A 19,718-nucleotide genomic window follows, 5' to 3' on the forward strand; every position below is an offset into this window, starting at 1 on the left:
AGTATTACTAGTCCTAGACCAATTAAAACTTTTTTTATATACTCTATAATTCAATTAATGTTCATCTTAATACATGTTATTAAATATATATTTTTTTGTTTTGTTAATATAACCACTACAAATCTAATTATTATTTTATTAGTTACAGGCATGTGCAGGGGAGGGTTTCGTGGGGAAAAAATCTCTCCCTGCTCGAGCAATTTTTCTTCTTTTTTCCAATATATTTTCCGGTGGAGTATGACTCGACCCCTCCCTGCTACAATTTTTGGACTAGTGCCTGAGTCACCTACTCCATTTATGGTAGACGAAACATTTAATGTGAACATTTTATTACCAATACAAATTATAAAGAAAGAAAGAAATTTTTATTTAACGATGCACTCAACACATTTTATTTATGGTTATATGGCGTGAGACATATGATTAAGGACCACACAGATTTTGAGAGGAAACCCGCTGTCGCCACTACATGGACTACTCTTTCTGATTAGCAGCAAGGGATCTTTTATTTGCGCTTCGCACAGGCAGGATAGCACAAACCATGGCCTTTGTTGAAGCAGTTATAGATCACTGGTTGGTGCAAGTGGTTTACACCTACCCACTGAGCCTTGCGGAGCACTCACTCAGGGTTTGGAGTCGGTATTTGGATTAAAAATCCCATGCCTCGACTGGGATCCGAACCCAGTACCTACCAGCCTGTAGACCGATGGCCTAACCACGACGCCACCGAGGCCGGTAAAAAATTATAATTACACTGTTCAAACTCACAACAAAGACCGTACATAACCTGAACTAGGAGAAGGATGTGTTAAGGGGCGGGACGTAGCTCCGTGGTACAGTGCTCGCCTGATGATCGATTGATCAAAGATCGATTCCCATCAGTGGGCCCATTGGGCTATTTCTCGTTCCTGCCATTGTTCCACAACTGGTGTAACAAAGACCGTGGTATGTACTATCATGTCTGTGGGATGGTGCATATAAAATATCCCTTGCTGCTAATCGAAAAGAGTAGCCCATGAAGTGGCGACAGCGTGTTTCCACTCTCAATATCTGTGTGTGGTCCTTAACCATATGTCCGACGCCATATAACCGTAAATAAAATGTGTTGAGTGCGTCGTTAAGTAAAACATTTCTTTGGATGTGTTTAAAAAATACTAATTTTAAAAAATAAAACCAGTCGGAATGCACGACTATACAGTATTTTCTAATTAAATAAAATAACTCATCTCCATCTAGACAAAAAAAAAGAGGCGAGTTTACACTACAAAGAACAGGTGTACCGGTAGGCTGTCCACACCCCTTGTCTAGTATCGTCGCTACAGTTCTGTAAATCGAAATAAAAACGGGGACTCTTTATTGTCTGTCCCTTTATGTGGAATAATGGTTTATATTTCACCCGAAGAATTTATTTACCAAGGACGTAGTTTTCACTGTTATAACAAAAACTTAACCCCAACCCTCGCGTAATACATATTTATTGGATTTTGAATTTAGATTAACAGGGCCTCAGAGCCGCTGAAATGCTAACATCCGTAAGCTAAATGCACAAGGTAGACCACACTACATTATTTGCGTTAGGATTAACCAGGGAGAAAAAAACCTATGTCAGAACATAGCGTGTTCAGTCAACACAAACCCAACTCGTCTGAATAGATTTCTGTTGGAGTGATGATATCGGTTATTTGGTTTAGGATGGCGGTAAATCGACTTTAACCTCAGAGTAATTGGTTTTCGGGGTCTCCCATCACTTGTTCACACCTACTTGACAGGTGCGACTGTGCCCGGTGATATTATTTAGCCGTATTGAAGGGCCCACTGGTGCGAATTCAACGGTGATTTTCCAAAGGATTTGGTTGAAGTAAATCGTTAATTGTAACACAATTTGTATACAACACAGCGTGGCTGTATCACTTCAACAAGTGTTAAGAAACACCCGTCACGGTAGCGTTAAGTGAAGAAACGCTGTAACCATCCCCCGCGTTCAACGTCGACGACAGCGAGCAACGCTCTACTTAACGTTTGCGAACTTCTCGACTTGTCCACCGATGTGGTCATTTGGTGAAGTGCCTAAACCAGTCTAGCGCACGTTTTTCTGCTCAATCTGGCTGAAATCTGTCTTTTTTTGAAGACTGGTTTTAAAAGCTGTCTTGCCAATTTAGTAGGCGGATTGAACAGTCTGGAATTGTCGAGGGGGGGGGGGAGTCGGCCAGCCAGGGTGCCCCACTGCAAGTCCGTAAAGGGCTTAGAACACTTGTATTGAGAAAATCGCAGATCATTCTGTGTTCTCACGATTTGATATCGAAAATTAAGTTCTTTGTTACAACATACACTTTCATTCAAAATCCATATTAATTTATCGCTCAAGTAGTTTCTCTTTCGCGTACTAAAACAATTTCATTAATATAGTCTACTTGTAGATGTTCGTTACGTTTTTGGTTAGCTTCGTTTCTCAAAAAAACTGTATGGGCGTTTAGTGTTTAGTTATGCGCTTGTGCGTAGTAGTGGTGGTGGTTGTGTGTGAGAGAGAGAGAGAGAGAGAGAGAGAGAGAGAGAGAGAGAGAGAGAGAGAGAGAGAGAGAGAGACTGACTGAGATTTCCAACCGTTGCATTTCAACATCAATATTCTATCATTCAAATTATAATTTCTTCTATATTAAGAGCAGACGATGGGTTAAAAAAAAACACACTGGAAAATCACACCTTAAGTTCATCACGTACGTGGATGTAGGCAGAAGTACTATGATAAACGACCACACACTATTGGAAGCGTGTGGTGAAAATTCATTTTATTGGTGAATGAACCTATTCCCGTCTTTTCATGGGAGACCTAAACGCCAATACGATCCCTTGACGCTGAGAACAATGGGTACTCTGTTGACGGCAGTGGCTATGTTTATCTTCACATTGAGACGTACGTCACACACTTACCTGGATGAAATTGATATGATGAGTGCAATTATATTCTTGTTTTTCTTGTCATACCACCCCAGCTAGAGACTGTCCGATTCTCCACCTTTCTTTAATCCATCTAACAGCATGATTCTGATTTGATACGGAGTTGAAGCAGAACCAACAAACACCGCCAGCTTGCCCAGTTGTATGCAGGCATTTTTTTTTTTTTTTTTTTTCCCGGCATACGTCACGATGTAACGTCTAGCTGACGATAGCACAATTAAATGGGAGACGGTAGACAAACAAGTGGTTGAGATTCTAGTTAATGTTAAAATAATATATTAATGCATATATTTGATGTATAGACTTCAATATCTTTCTATAATATGGATGTAAAATACCTTTATAATTAATTACGGTAACAATATATCTAAAAACACAACACAACACACGCACGCACGCACGCACACACACACACACACACACACAGTTGTAAAAGTGGATCAGTTCGGCCGTAGCAAAATAATTTAGTTTTGCAAGGGCCGGGGAGACGACCAACAGGCTTTAACTCTGGTATGAAAGTGGCCCCTAGGTGGATTTTTAACAACACACTTTGGTAAATTATTCCTTAAACCCCCCTTCTTCAGACCTCACGGTAGTTCCACAAGACACATACCGCTTACCTCTATTGATTTCTCAGCATTCTGTTGGGTTTTTGTTTTGTTTTGTTGTTGTTTTTTGTTTGGTGTTTTTTTTTCAGATGGCAACTCCAATAACGGTTCTGAAGTAGCCTAGATGTCCCCTGTATAATTAGTATTAATAACAAGGTACACATTCTACTCCAATGTATGGGGTAAATAAGGGCAAGTACAGTAGAAAATCCATATTGTGTTCTCGAAGAATACCACGTTCATTGGTCTCCGACTGTAGAGAGCGACCACAGCTGTCCGAATGTTCGTTTAGCTCTCTAACGGCAACGTAATTGGGCTAGTTTGACATGAAATTGACTGTAGCATATACACAGCAGGAAGAAACCCAACAGCACCCCAAAACATTGTTGTCGGGTTTATTAGTGATTAATGTGTGAAATATTTGTTATCTGTTAACAAAACAATTGCCAATATATAGGTATATAACGTCAAACATAGGATTATTATTGTATTAGAATGTTTGAATGTCCGCCCAACTCTTTAACGGCAGAGTACTCATGTTAACATTACATGCACTGATTGGTTTCAAAGATTGACTGTAACATGTACATGGATATAGAAGAAGGGGGAAAAAAGTGTGTTGAGTAGATCTTCATTTTTATGGTGCGAGTTTTTTTCTCCTTAGCTCGTATATCATTTCGCACCGAAAGGTTTTGCCACAACAGAAAGTACTCTCATGTTCCTAACGTCCAAAATCACCTTTATATCATGAAAATAGGGATTAATCTGTGCTTACAAAATTCACTCTCATAATTATGCTGGGGTTTTGTTTTTGTTTTGTTTTTTTGGTAATGTTGTTGCTTCTCCCATTGTAATATATTCCAAGTTAAAATGCATAATACCAGGTAGGAACATGTATATAATAGTCCCTCATCTAGACTCGCTTGTCGTGGAAGATTGGCGCAACGTCTGTTGTGAGCGTAAATTCCTCCGAAAAGGAAACTGAAGTAAAAACAACAACCTTAGTAATTGGATGATCACTCACCGGTATGCAGAACTCGGCGGTTCTGACAAGCCGTTAACACGCACTCTGGGTGCAGTATGGACAAGAGATTCATTTGTTACTCCACAGGCAGACGTCCTGCTATAATAACCATGTCTACGAAACTGCCACTACGCCATGTTCAAACAGCAGTTCTCATTGGTAACACAGTTCAACATCTATGCTTGGTCTTCGTATAATAGTCAGTTATTATTAGTATCAGTATCAAAGGCCGTGGTGTGTGCTGTTTTGTCTGTGAAAGTGAATATGAAACATTCCTTGCTGATAATGAAAAAATGTAACGGGTTTCCTCTGAAGACTACGTGTCAGAATTATCGAATAAGTAGTTGATACTCAATAGCTGATAATTAATTAATCAATGTGCTCTAGTCATGTTGTAACCGGCCTCGGTGGCGTCGTGGTTAGGCCATAGGTCTACAGGCTGGTAGGTACTGGGTTCAGATCCCAGTCGAGGCATGGGATTTTTAATCCAGATACCGACTCCAAACCCTGAGTGAGTGCTCCGCAAGGCTCAATGGGTAGGTGTAAACCACTTGCACCGACCAGTAATCCATAACTGGTTCAACAAAGGCCATGGTTTGTGCTATCCTGCCTGAGGGAAGCGCAAATAATAGATCCCTTGCTGCTAATCGGAAAGAGTAGCCCATGTAGTGGCGACAGCGGGTTTCCTCTCAAAATCTGTGTGGTCCTTAACCATATGTCTGACGCCATATAACCGTAAATAAAATGTGTTGAGTGCGTCGTTAAATAAAACATTTCTTTCTAGTGATGTTGTTAAAACAAAACATACTTTAACTTGTCATACAAGTGTATTGTATTATTTCTACAACTTACCTATTGCTTAAAATATATTTCTTTTAAAACACATCTAGTCATAATAATTTCAGTAGTATGTGAAGTCATGTGTATAATGATATAGTAAAAAAGTTCAACTGGATGGTACTTCCTATGACTATTATAGTTAATTGGATTTCTGATAGGAGGCAAAACCCAATTATATATTTTAGTAAATTCCCTGACAGAAAGTCCAGTAATTTACAGTGAAACTTGTCTAAACCGATCCTTCAATAAACCGGATTCCTGTCAAAACTGGCCCGATTTCTTGGTCCCGATTTCCCCCCTGTTTTCTATGTATTAAAACCCTGAATAAACCGTATATCAGTGAATCTGTTTTCTTGAAAAATAAAAACAAATACATTCCACTACACTTTGTATTAAAACAAGCATAGTACAGCAAGCATATATTAATTAATTTTAATACAATGTCTACATTATATACAATACATATATTAATATCGATAACAATAAATATTAAACAGACAGAATTACTCTATGGTGAACATAATTAAAACAGTGGTCCAGTGACTAAATTCGCAACAGCGACATGCTGTCTTCTTGCGTATATAAAAAAATGCGATCTAATTCGCCATACCCTGTCGTCATAACAAATATAGTACACTCTTAAGCCAATGCCGGTGTCCTCGGGAGAGAGTACATTATTATTTAGTATGGTAGAAACAATGTTACTGTCCCACATCATCCAGAGGTGTCCAATCTATCAAGGCCTGAAACATTCCGAGTGGCCCATCGAGACCCCTACACACCAAGCTCTGTTGCGACAGAAGAACTGGAACCGATAAGTTATTTCATCCTACAGACTGGACTACTGGTGTAGCTTGTGAACGAGAATAAGAAGTTTCCTACATTTATAGTTTAGCGTTATTTAGACTGGTGGTTACTTGCAGTCATTGTCTGATGTTAGGAAATAGTAAAACGTTATTGGATATAGCAGACACTGGCATCCAATAGCAGTGTCCAAAAGGTACACTAGATCATTATTTAGTATGGAAAACATTTGCAGAAAGTGTCGCCAGCACAGTAGATCATTATTTAGTATGGAAGACATTTGCAGCAAGTGTCGCCAGCACAGTAGATCATTATTTAGTATGGAAGACATTTGCAGCAAGTGTCGCCAGCACAGTAGATCATTATTTAGTATGGAAGACATTTGCAACAAGTGTCGTCAGCACAGTAGATCATTATTTAGATACTTGCAGCCAATGTCGATGTCCTTGGGTGGAGGAGATTTGATAGACCTATGTTAGACGCTTGTAATGCAGATCCATATGTTGACTCACGAGCTCTGTAACTTTACTTCTGATATAAGCTGCAATATAAGCTGCACACCCGTAAACATAATTTAGGAGATAATACTAAATACATCCTACAGAATACCAGTGTTTTTAGCAGTTCATTTTCATCAAGTTATATCGAAATTTAACAAAACAATTTCCTTTTTCTACATTCGACAAACACGGTATTCGAATTAAGCATTAATGTTTTCTCTTCATTTTTGTTTTACTTCTGAACATATACCGTTCGAATATCTTCTCCGATCACGACCCATGGTTATTTAGTCTGAATCTTTGAAAACACGTTTCTATCAGTCGATTACCGTACAACTGAAATTCGTATGATTCGTTACTTTGAGTATTTAATTACGTAGATAACTATACTGAATAATATTCAGGTTCATTTTGTGTCAGAAACTATTGTTCTATTTAAACAAGTTTTAGCCTCATAGTACAAAACAAATGAAAAGAAAAACACCTTTCTAAATGACTTATTTTTACCCCTGAAGTTGACAACACGGTTATCTAATGCCTGGAAATAGCTAAAAGCAACGAAGAACATATGTAACATGTATTCCATAGCCATGTTCCATAATTTTATACCATCATTTCCACTGATTCATGCGCAGAGTGGATGGATTCTGATGTTTCACCTGTGACCATCCGCAAAACCGAAAATAGCTTCCACATGTTTTTCTTTGGAGTAAAATACTTGAAATTAAACACGCTCAGCTAATTCATAACAAAACTTGCAATAGTCCTTACAGCTTTCTTTCAATACATATTGTCATTACATGTATATCTAGGTGATTCAGCCGTCTGCTATTCCACAAGAATAATAACACATATGAACAGTCATGGTTTGAAGGACAAATTCTTAAATGGCAATACAGCTGAGAACCCACACATGGATGAGAAGGATGAGATTTTTCGGCAAAATATGTTACCTGTATTTTTTATTATTATTTTTGTTAATGCTCAAAGACATATTCTAAGACACTACCCTGCTAGTTGGAGTGAAGTGGGATGACCTTCTTGTCTCCTGGTGGATCCAGCTCCTGTAGACATTTTCTTCCATATTCATTATGAAAATATCTTCTTGTGACCAAATCGTTTTGCACTAGAATCTCTAACCTTTCCGCCACTGTGACGGAAACGGCGTTGGGTTCGGCCCTTTGCACGTGTGCACATCCACCCATCTTTCGCATTCCTTGCAACGAACAAAACAACACCAGTGAAATTTGCATTCGCATTTCTCCACCCTCTTAACAGTCTTAGTGTCGTAGCCACGCCCACAGCACATAATATCACAACCATCCGTCGACATGGACGTTTTGTTACAGGTCCGCCCTGCGGTCCCCAGCGAGCCTGAAAGAACAAAGTAATATCTTTAATGCATAATTATTATATAAAGTAAGGGAATTAAATCTATTAGCATGTGTGTGTTTACAAAGTTGGAAAGTGGATTTATTATTATTATTAATTATTTTTTTATTATTTTTCCGTGCGTGCGTGCGAATTTAAGAACCAAAAATTATTCATGTTTCGTTTCATATTTTATTTCTTGACAAGGATAAGAAATATATGAAAGACAAAGGAGTGGTGAAGGTGATGATGATGATGATGATGGGGATGGTGGTGATGAAAGTATAACGGTAATAATCCATTGAACAAAAACAAAACAAAAAAGGTAATAAGAAAAGACAACGATGAAGATACTGGTGGTGGTGGTGGTGGTGGTGGTGAAAATTATGATTATAAGGTGGGCAGTATAACAACGGTGATGACAGTCCAATGGACAGGACAAGAAAGGAGGGTTATAAGAAGAAGAAAAAATGATAATGGTAGTGGGGGTGGATGATGACGAAGATGATGACGACGACGATACCTGAAACATAGACAAAACAAATCTGTCTACACAGTATTTTTTGTCTCCTGGAAAACATCCAAAACCTGTCATCAAGTTGACAGAAATGGATGCTCGCAGTGTTTGGCTTACAAACACAATTAGTTGTCTGGAAAGCTGGTTTTGCACTATTTTTTGTGTATGTAGTTCCAAACAGCAAGTAGACAGACAGTGTCTAGTATGTTCTTAGACGTGAGAACCAGTAACCTAACCTATGTCATAATTTAATTTCTTACATACGCTGGAGAGAACAATGTGTGATATTTGTTGTATTTTACGGAGATAACCCCATGCTGTGTTGAAGACCATTTAAAGACATGCATCTGATCGTCGCACTATTGGCTTGACTTTAAAATCTGAAGACATGACCATTCCTCTTCTGTATTGGATTATAAAACTTCATAAGAATCCATACAAGGAGAGATACATCGCGGGGTCCAACAAACGCACCACCAAATCATTGTCCCAAACACTGACCGCTATCAAGGATAACCTTTGTAGATATTTGCAAAATGCTTTCGAGACACAAGGTATTAGTCACTTATAGATTCTTCAGAATTCCAAATATTTACTTGAAACCATTCACTCTCAATCCAGATCAAAGTTCACTAATATTAAAACATTTGATTTTTTTTATCAGTATACACAATTCCCACAAGACAAACAAAAAGGAAAAATATTCATTCCTTAATCAATGGGTAATTTGTTACAAAGAACGGTGGACGAAAATATGAATACATAACTATCTTTCATGGATCTGGACAATATGTAAAGACCGAGAGCGAATCCAGACTAAAGTATACTGAGACAGACATATGTGATATGCTGGAATTCCTCACTGACAACATATAATATGTCAATTTTGGGGATAGAATTGGAGACAGGTAGTAGGAATCCCCATCTAGGCACCATCTGTGCTCTACTACTCACTGATTTGTTTCTCTATGCATATGAATCGGAATTTCTAACCAATCTGGTTAAATAACAAAACAAAAGAATCTGGTTAAAACGTTTAACTTTACCTTGCGCTATATTGATGATCTTATCTTCCATTGATTTACATACAAGAGTTAGAAATAAAAGAAACATCAGAAGGTATTAAATCAGTTTCCTACCTCGATATATGCATAGAGATTCAAAGCGACACTGGCCTCTAAACTAAGCTGTATAACAAAAGGGATGACTTCAACTTTCCAATAGTCAATTTCCCCGTTATGTCGAACAGTATACCTTCTGCTCCAGCGTTTGATGTCTACATATTACAAGTCCTAAGATACCTTAGGGCATGCTCATTGTATGCACATTCCAAACAACGCCATATCCTTCTGGCACAGAAGTTGTTCAGTCAGGGTTATGATGTCCAGGGAATACCGAGGGCATTCAAAAAGGTTTATGGTACAGTAGACATTTGGATGCTATATCTACTAAATACAATACATTACTAACCAAAATGATGCTATTCCATATTTTGAACTTGTGCATACTTTTTCATCGCTTTGTTGAAACTTGCACATTTATAATTTATTCATCGTTTTTAGATGAAGTGCGAGACTCGGCAGCTGTGGTGGCAGAACTCATGACGGGCAGGATGCGCTCATCTTTCGCGAACACCTAATCACTGATTTGACAGTGATTCAAGAGTGCATGTCATCACAACTCTACTTATTCCAGGGAGCTCTGTCCGGTGCTAGTTTGGTTTAGTAAACTAGTCTGGGAGTGGAAATCCTGTGTGAGCGGATGTATTTTTCAGTAAATAATCTCCTTTCTCCGGTGACAGTTTTGTTTAGTAAACTAGTCTGGGGTGGCAGTCCTCTTTATAGCGGTGCAATAAAGATGAAATCCCCAGTAAAGGATCTCCTCGGGAGTGGCTGTCCTCCTATAGACGAGGCACTAGATAGAGATTCATGGAATCAACCACTATTTTGCCAAATGCACATTCGACTCTGCATTGTGCTGATATCTGGCCCTGATCACGTATTCCAGATTTGTCATTGAAAATTAATTGGATGCTCATTTCAATTGTGATGACATACATGTCAGAGTTCACCCGTCCGCTAAAGCTACGACTATTGAAACTGATTGTTATCTATGATGTATAACATAAACGCACAAGAGAAATCAATAGGTTTTCTTTAGGAAAACAACTTTCACATGGATTATTTTAAACTTGCCCCGTTGGTGGCTCTACTGGGCTATTTCTCGTCCCAACCAGTGCGCCACGACTTGTTTATTAAAGGCCGTGGCATGTGCTATCCTGTCTGTGGATGGTGCATATAAAAGATTCCTTGCTACTAATGGAAAAGTGTAGCTGGTTTCTTCTCTAATACCATATATCAGAATTACAAAATATTTTATATCCATTAGTCGATGATTAATAAAGCAACGTGTTCTAGTGGTGTCGTTAAACAAAACAAACTTAAGTTTTTCTTTTAAACCTGATTGTTTATATTTGAAAATAAAATATTACACCCGTGTCCGTTACATAGTATTTATTTTACGACTCGTTATTTAAATTTCTCGTCCCAACCAGTGCACCACGACTCGTACATCAAAACCCGTGGTATGTGCTATCCTGTCTACGACATGATGCATATAAAAGATCCCTTGCTGCTAATCGAAAAGAGTAGCCCATGAAGTGGCGACAGCGAGTTTCCTTCCTCAGTATCTGTGTGGTCCTTAACCATATTATGTCCGACGTCATATAACCGTAAATAAAATGTGTTGAGTGTGTCGTTAAATAAACCATTTCTTGCCTTCCTTCTTCGTTATTTAAAAACATATATCCAACTCGGTATATACGTTTTGGAACAACTAGTAAGATAAATTATATCCGAGGCCATTCGTAGTATTATCTATAACCATAATGATATAAGCACATACAACAATTCATAGAGGTGAGAATAAATAACTACAGCTTGTTAATTTCTTTATTTGTAATTGGTTTATTGGAAGCATTACTGTAGAGATCCAAAATGAATATCTCTTCTATAAACTGATTCTTTTAAATTGCTATTAACATATCAAGATGAAGACTTGTAATCTTAAAGGAACATTCCTGAATTTTCAGCAATTTTTAATATGTTCTCGACTAACAGAGCCTTTTTAACGATTGTAATTACATAAATATATATTAAACGTGTTTCTGATCCATCTAATATTTTTTACTCGGTTAAATTTCATTTTATTACCTAAAATATTATTTTTTCATACGTACGAAATTATTTGAAGACAGAATCCACTTTGGGCTTCTTACAAATATTAAAACGGCCAGAAACACATTGAATATACAAACACTGATATTCTAAACAAGAAAATATATTTAATATGTAAGTTTAATCGTAGAAATATTTTATTAGTCAGAAACATCTTACAATGCAGCAAACTCAAGAATGTCCCTTTAAAAAAGGAAGCAGATTTTGTCTACATAGGCGTTTACAACGGCTAGAAGTGGGGGTAGCTATACATTAATTTGATTTTCATCTGGGGGAACAACAGTTTCGTTCCCCTTTCTCCATTTCCAACGTCTATGATATCTTGCTATTTTCAAAATGTACTAGTAATTCACAAGTCTGATAAATGATAGTCTCGATCAAACAGGCCGCACCCGATAGTGGCATAATCCACAAGTCTGATAAATTGTAGTCTCGGTTAAGGAGGCCCTTTCACCGACGGTGGCACCACACACGTTCATAGTCGGTCTACAACGCATCATTTTAGCCTGACTGGATGCTTTGATAACTAGCGAGATAGTTCATCACACATCTTCAACCTGTCCGGTGTTATCAGCGTGTATTATATCCCTTGTCTTCTCACGACTGGAACCGCTGTAGAGAAATGTGTTTTATGCCAACATCTTTTTTTTTCTTCTTTTTTTTCTTTTTGTATAATAATAGCAATTTGTACAGCTTGTATGTACAGTTTACAATGCAATGTAGATGACTGCTAGATTATGTACAGTGTGTGGAATTTATCCCACCCCCCCCCCCCCTCCCCTATAAAAACACTACCACCATCACCTCTAGGTCCACTACCACATCACACACCTTTGACCATACATATGCGTACGAGACGGGGGGAACTGTCCCCCACCATTTCTGGAGAAGACTCAAATTCGGGAAAAAAGAATAGAGATATTCGGGGAAAAATTGCTGGCCTGAACACTTTTCACCATATATTTTCATCATTCTACCCATAATATTAGTTGTAATCCATGTAAAAATGCGTGGCGATTCGTTTGCAACCCTATATAATAACTGTTTGACAGCAATGCTAATGTGAATTTAACGTTATAGTCCAGATTCGGGCACTTTTGTTTAATTCCGGCAAAAATCTGCCCCCCCCCCCCCCCCCCCCCCCCACACACACACAAATGGGAGCCCGTACACCTATGTGATCATACTTATTAGGGAGGGTAAACCTGTTGTCGGCTATCATGGCTTTCCACCATTAATTTATAATAGCTGCATGCACGTACTGTGTGCGAAACAGAAAAATACGTGCCTCGGAACTAAAGCCATTGACTTTAAAAGAAAAGGAAAAAAAACCGACAACCCCCCCCCCCCCCCCTAAAAAAAAAAAAAAAAACACAAAGACTTAACAACAAAACCAACAACAATAACTAATTTTATATTATCATAGAATTATCGTAAGCTTATAAAATTAAATGAATACTAGTATCTAAACACCCGCACACCACAATTGGTATATCAAAGGCCGTGGTGTGTGCTAGCCTGTCTGTGTGATGGTGCATATAAGAAAAACTTTGCTACAATAGGAAAATGTAACGGGTTTCCTCTCTAAGACTTTATGTCAAAATTATCAAATGTTTGACATCCAATAGCCGATGATTCATAAATCAATGTGTTCTAGTGGTGTCGATCAACAAAACAAGCTAACTTTTTTTCAGCAACACACAAAACTGGCCTTATGCACTATCCCACAGACAGAACAGTACATATCAAGGCCTTTGTTACACCAACTGTAACCCCCCAAAATGTGTATTGTAACACAGACCTACATTACACCACCATATCTGGGCTGAACGAAATCACCGCTTAATTAATCTTAATCTTGTGTTTCTAACATATGAAAAGAAGCTCCAATCTACCATATTTACTAAGATTAATGGTTATCCCTAGAAGATTTTCTCAGTTTAAAATGTCCACATTGTTTTGTTAAAGGCATATTGTCACAGACCACTGACCTACTTAATTGTCTAACAAAGTATTACCTGAACAAATATAATTTGATTTGTCCCCAAATATACTTTATTCAACCATCTTCATAACCACCATACTCCATTTATTAATGACATTTTGTAAAAATAATTGAATTATGGCAATGGTCCATAATTCAAAAACTAAAATTGCCGAGAGGGATGACATGGATTTCACCCCATCATGGTTCAGTTAAGGTGATGCAATAGCTAGATTTGATTTCCGACAATTAATGTAATTTCTATTTATTATCCATTTTTTTTTAGAGAAATAAGGTCCTTAAATCCGTGACAGTATGCCTTTAATGTCGCCAAGAAAGTAGAACAAACTGGAGCTGGTACAGATAATTTCACGTTAACAATCTCTTATTCAGTTTCTTTCTATTAATTTTTTTAAACTACATTTTTGTTATATGAAATAAAATAAAATTAAAAGTTATTTTTACACAATTATAATGGAAAGGTGCGAGAGGATTATGTCATGGGTTTATTAGGGGTGAGTGCGTATCTATTTTTTTTTTACTACAAAGAAAATAATAAATATAAACATAAACGTAAACAAATATAAATGATTAAGTGAGTGAACGAATGAATGAATGAACGAATGAATGAATGAATGAATAAATAAAGTGTAAATAAATAAATAAAATATAAATAAAAACTCCTGACACTTTTCAGCCAACGCGGAGCAAATACGAACAGACGAAGTGGAACGCTACCGTAAACTGATCCACTTAAACACTAAACAAAATAAATTAATCCTATACAATGTCCCCGATTATACTATTGACAGACTTATAAAAACATATTTGTAAGCCTCCGTGATTTTGTAACAAGCATCGCCCAAGGCCTGTTTTAGAAGTAACCTATAGCTACATGGGGATGGGACAGGAAGTACCTTTCTTGTAACATTAAAAATTCGTAAAAGAAAATTAAATATTTTCGTAATACAGTGATGTCCGAATGAGTTCGACGAGCATTGCTCGCTTGACTCATTTGCCCAATTAATAGAGTACAAATTTCATGATTGAGCAAAACCCAGGTGTGTGTGCAAGGGGTGGGTTTCGGGGTTTGACCCCCCCCCACACACACACACACACACACACACACCACCACCACTGCCCAAGCAATTTTATTTTTCAATACATTTTTCGAGGAAACATGTCTCGACCCTCGTTTAATCTTCGATAGTCTGAAACCGCGTGTAATACAGATTTACACTTTGAACAAACAAAATAGTTCGTGGTACTTGGAATATGCAATGGCGTCTTATTTCACTTTGCGCCTTGAACAGATTTGTAGCGGTAACCTTAAGTGACAGAACAATGACCTTAATATTCATCAGAAAAGAAAGATCTTTTAATATATATATATATCCAACATTGATTATAAATGTTATTGGTTTCAAAAATTAACATGAAATTCCCACGGGACGTGTTTTAGCTATATATGCTCTTACACTAATACTTCATTAAAGGGACATACCCTAGTTTTTAAATACTAAGGCACATTTTTGACTATTAGAGCCGTTTTTGATAACTGAAATTATACTTTACTTAGATTTTATTGTTTAGATTATCCATTTCCGTACATTCGAAGTGTTTTTGGTCACATTGGGGTTTTTAATATCACAAAATGCATTTCTCATATTTTTAAAAACGCACGTGCGTCTGAGAAGTAACAGTTATGGAGTCAAGTTTTAGTCTATTTTTAGAGGGTATTTCATCGTTTCAAAGTCACAGACTCATGTTTCACTCAGTTGTAACTTTATCGAAATTGTTTAAGGTTTGTAGATTAACTAAACTTAGTGTCCATTTTTACGGTCTGAAACTAGGATCTGTCCCTTTAATAGATTTAAAGTTACATTCAGTTTACTTTTTCTCTTTATTGAAACGCAGGGAACGAAATCAATATTTTATTAATGACGCATGAAAAAAGTAAAACACCGTTTCATTATTATATTGGTCCAACAAAACTATTTTTAAAAAAACACTACTACCGTTATTTATTAATCTTTTATTAAAATAGCAAACAATTTTAAATTCGCCAAAGCACAATACTAGTACACTAAAGTCAAATATGCCAAAGGGGTCACCTTATTCAACAAATATACTTTCAAAGTGGATATGCATTATTATTTTAAATGATTTAGTAAAGTACTTGTAAGCTAAAGATTGTTTTATTTAATGACACCACCAGAGCACATTGATTAATCATAGTCTATTGGATATCAAAAATTTGGTAATTTTGACATATGGTCTTAGAGAGGAAACCCGCTAATGTTTTTTCCATTAGTTGCAGTGGATCTTTTATATGCACCATCCCACAGACAACTTTTAATATACCAGTCGTGGTACACTGACTGGAATGAGAAATAACTCAAGGCCCACCGATGGGGATCGATCCTAAGCCAACAGCGCATCAGGCTACACCCCACCTCATACTTGTAAGCAGTCAAATGATTTTAGAGGACCGTTTTGACAGGTGGCATATGCTACAGGTAGGCTTTGTTTGTTTAAATTGCATATCAAAATTCACTAGCAGCAGGTGGTAGGTTTTGCTTTTTTGAATTATACATTCTTAAAACCAAATATGACAATGACCTTATGGTAGGTAGCATGATCAATATCTCGGAACCGGAGTGACGTCACACGGCCTAGTTACCGATCATCCGGGTCTTTGGGGGTGAAGCAAAGCCTTAGTGATTACTGGTTTACATAGAATAAAGTTATCATATTAACTTTTTACATGCCTTACATATTGTCATTTATTTTCTGTAGCTAACACATAGTTGCAATACGTCTTATGTGTATTATAACAGCTTGGGTTGCCATATAAGAGAAACCAACAACGGGAATCTGAATTGGTATAATCTATATTTAGTACCGATGTGTTTCCGTGTACTTTGAATGTCGAGGGGACAGGGCAGGTTGGGCAGAATATAATTTTTGTTGATGCAATTTTCAGGTAATGTTAATTATAAATTTTAACAATTTTGAAATGATAAGATAATTATTAATATAATAATTATGATGTGGGCTACAAAATATATAATTTGTATTTATAATAAAATTTGTATGCATGATTAAGTTAATTATTTTTATGATTTAATAATTATTTTATTTCCAAATAATATGTAATAATTAAACAATGGCAAAGTTGTTACTTTACAAGTTCAAAATTACAATAGTATTATTGTCATATCTTATTATATAGATGTATTGGCAACAGTATAATGTTCCACTGAATACATTCTTTTATTCTTGAAACAAAATACAGTTTCTTGAAATAATGAAATGCTTTTGTTTTTACAGATTGCAAAATTACCACATGATGTTGCCCTTCCTTACCGGTTGAATGCAGGCAACAAAAAATAGCAATAATAAAATATAGCCATCCTCAGACCTTGACATCTAGGGGGAGCAATATCTCTCTCTACTTACCCATCACACCTGAGATTAGTTTCAAGGAGAATAATATATAGTTTCCTTTGGCATGTGAATTTATATACATGTAGTATCAATATGGTAATATTTTAAATTGCCCCCCATAAACTACATTAGGGAGCAAATAATCAGTTCCCTCAGTTATTTTCATGTCAGGTCTGCAACCTAATAAAACATAAGTGTTACCTCGTCGAACAAACATGCAAATGTTTTAATAATAGGGTTTAACCTGGTATATTTAGTAATAAAACACAAAAACTTGCCTGAGTAAATAATGGTTAATATATATATGTATAACATTGGTGTTGTTTTATATCTAGTCAATGGATATTGCAGATATTTTCTTGTTCAGTCTTGTACTGTATTGGAATTGTTATTGCAGTTCAATTTAAGTAATATCTACAAAACTAATTTTTAATAGTATACAGCTGGAGAAAGGAGGCAAATATGGTTGTTAATAAACTGATCTATATCGGTATGCCTTCTACTAGACTACACATATTTAACCTAAGTTGCTTTTAACCCGGGTTAAATTACCTCATGTAGATGCACTTATGTAGCATATTCAAGGAAAATATATGAATGAGATAGTTAAATGCTATATTCTCCATGTCAAACTGTTTTCAAAATGGAAAACAAATATCAGATATGGCAGTTGACCATTCATTTTATTGCAGGTAATTTCTAAAGCAGATTACACACACACACACACACACACACACACACACTGAACTGTAGAATACCATGAAACTACATATGTATGTAAAAAGGTAAGTCCTCTAACTTGAACAAGTAAAATTTACAAATGTACAAGTTACATTGATCCACAATAGAATAGATTTTTATGTATTTTTAGATTTATGTATATGTATGTGTAGTGTTTTCCCTAGCTTGTTTTAGCACAGTGCAGCACCATGCCTCAGTAGTCTAGCACCATCTTGCCTTAATCAGCACCATGCTGCCCTGAGATTAAATAAGCCTTTTTCACTAATTAATTCTAAAATTGCCTTTATAAAACCCAAAAAGGTATTATTAATTAATAAAATATGCCTTTTACATCTTTTGCCATTCATTTATTAAAGCAAGCACATAAATTACATTAATGTTTATTTCAATTAATTTTTGTGTATTTTTAATGAAAAAAAGTGCCCCAAAAATGGTGAAAATGCCCCAAAAGTGTTTGGTCTACCATGCCTTTACAAATTTCTAGGGAAATCACTAATGTGTGTGTATATATATATATATATATATATATTGTATGTATGTATATGTATACATATAGATATACACACACACACACACATATATATATATATATATATATATATATATATATATATACAGACACACACACACACACACATTAGTGATTTCCCTAGAAATTTGGCATATATATATATATATATATACGTGTGTATATATATATATATATATACTGAAGCAAAGGCACACGCACATTATTTACCTCTGCACCAAAGTAAATACTAAACACACGGGGGGGGGGGGGGGGGACGACCTATATTTTCTTACTGCAGGCCTGCTACAGACACATTTGCCCCCCAAAAAAAAAAAAAATGAAAGTTTAAAAAAGAATTTAGGCCTATATTATAATTATTATAATATGTGTGTAATTTAGCAGTATAAACTTTTATTTTAAAATTAAAAAATAAATAAATAAGATGTAGTAGCTGTGGTATGGCAAAATAAATACAAGTATAGATAATATCCAAGCAACTAAGATTAAATGAAAAATAAAGACCACACAAATTTAATGATAAAGGAATATACTCTTTATTCAAGAACTGGATGCATCGTTTTGTTGGGAGGGGGGGGGGGGGGGGGGGGGGGGGGGTCATGGAAGACGATGGAATTGTGTATTTTATTTACAGTATAATGTGGGATTTTTATCACTGCACATGCTTTAACCATTTTGTTTGCTAAATTAATCTCTGTTGGTGTCAACAAGCAACAACATTAAAGTCAACGTAGTCACATTCTGTGAGGGAAGCTATGGAATTCCATCAGGTTTGTCGTTTTAATGACCCTACCCATAAGCGGCGCCTAGTCTCTTCTTTTGGAAATTTGTAAAACGATATTTTTTTAAACTTCATGTTATGGTTTATGCAGCCAACTGCACAACATGTGTTAGGCATCGTGACTGTTAAAGCCGCACACCCTAGTTCCATCCAGCGAAAATAAATTATAATTTGGTTAATCTACAAACCTGTAACACACTTAGATCACGTTTTTATCAAATGGAGTGAAAAAGCAGGTTTTATATCGATAAATACCATGGGAATCCCCATGTCCCAATTGCTTGAAATAATTTTGAAAGTTTGTATTCTGATGTCACCGGTAGATGTCGCTCGAAGCACAACAATGCCTACGTCACGACAAATTTCACCGACTTGGGG

General features: G+C 36.4%; 1 protein-coding gene across 1 annotated transcript in view; it reads right to left on the bottom strand.

The window, feature by feature from the left end:
• Positions 1-5,802: 5,802 nt before the first annotated feature.
• LOC121368068 (protein Wnt-2b-A-like) overlaps positions 5,803-19,718 on the bottom strand; it is a 47,529-nt gene continuing 33,613 nt past the window's right edge. The window contains exon 5 of the mRNA XM_041492597.1: positions 5,803-8,105. Within this exon, the coding sequence (XP_041348531.1) occupies positions 7,867-8,105 (239 nt within the window). The 3' untranslated portion in view covers positions 5,803-7,866. The remainder of the gene's footprint in view (positions 8,106-19,718) is intronic.

The sequence above is a fragment of the Gigantopelta aegis genome, chromosome 3 (assembly GCF_016097555.1).
Source record: "Gigantopelta aegis isolate Gae_Host chromosome 3, Gae_host_genome, whole genome shotgun sequence".
Lineage (NCBI taxonomy): Eukaryota > Metazoa > Mollusca > Gastropoda > Neomphalida > Peltospiridae > Gigantopelta > Gigantopelta aegis.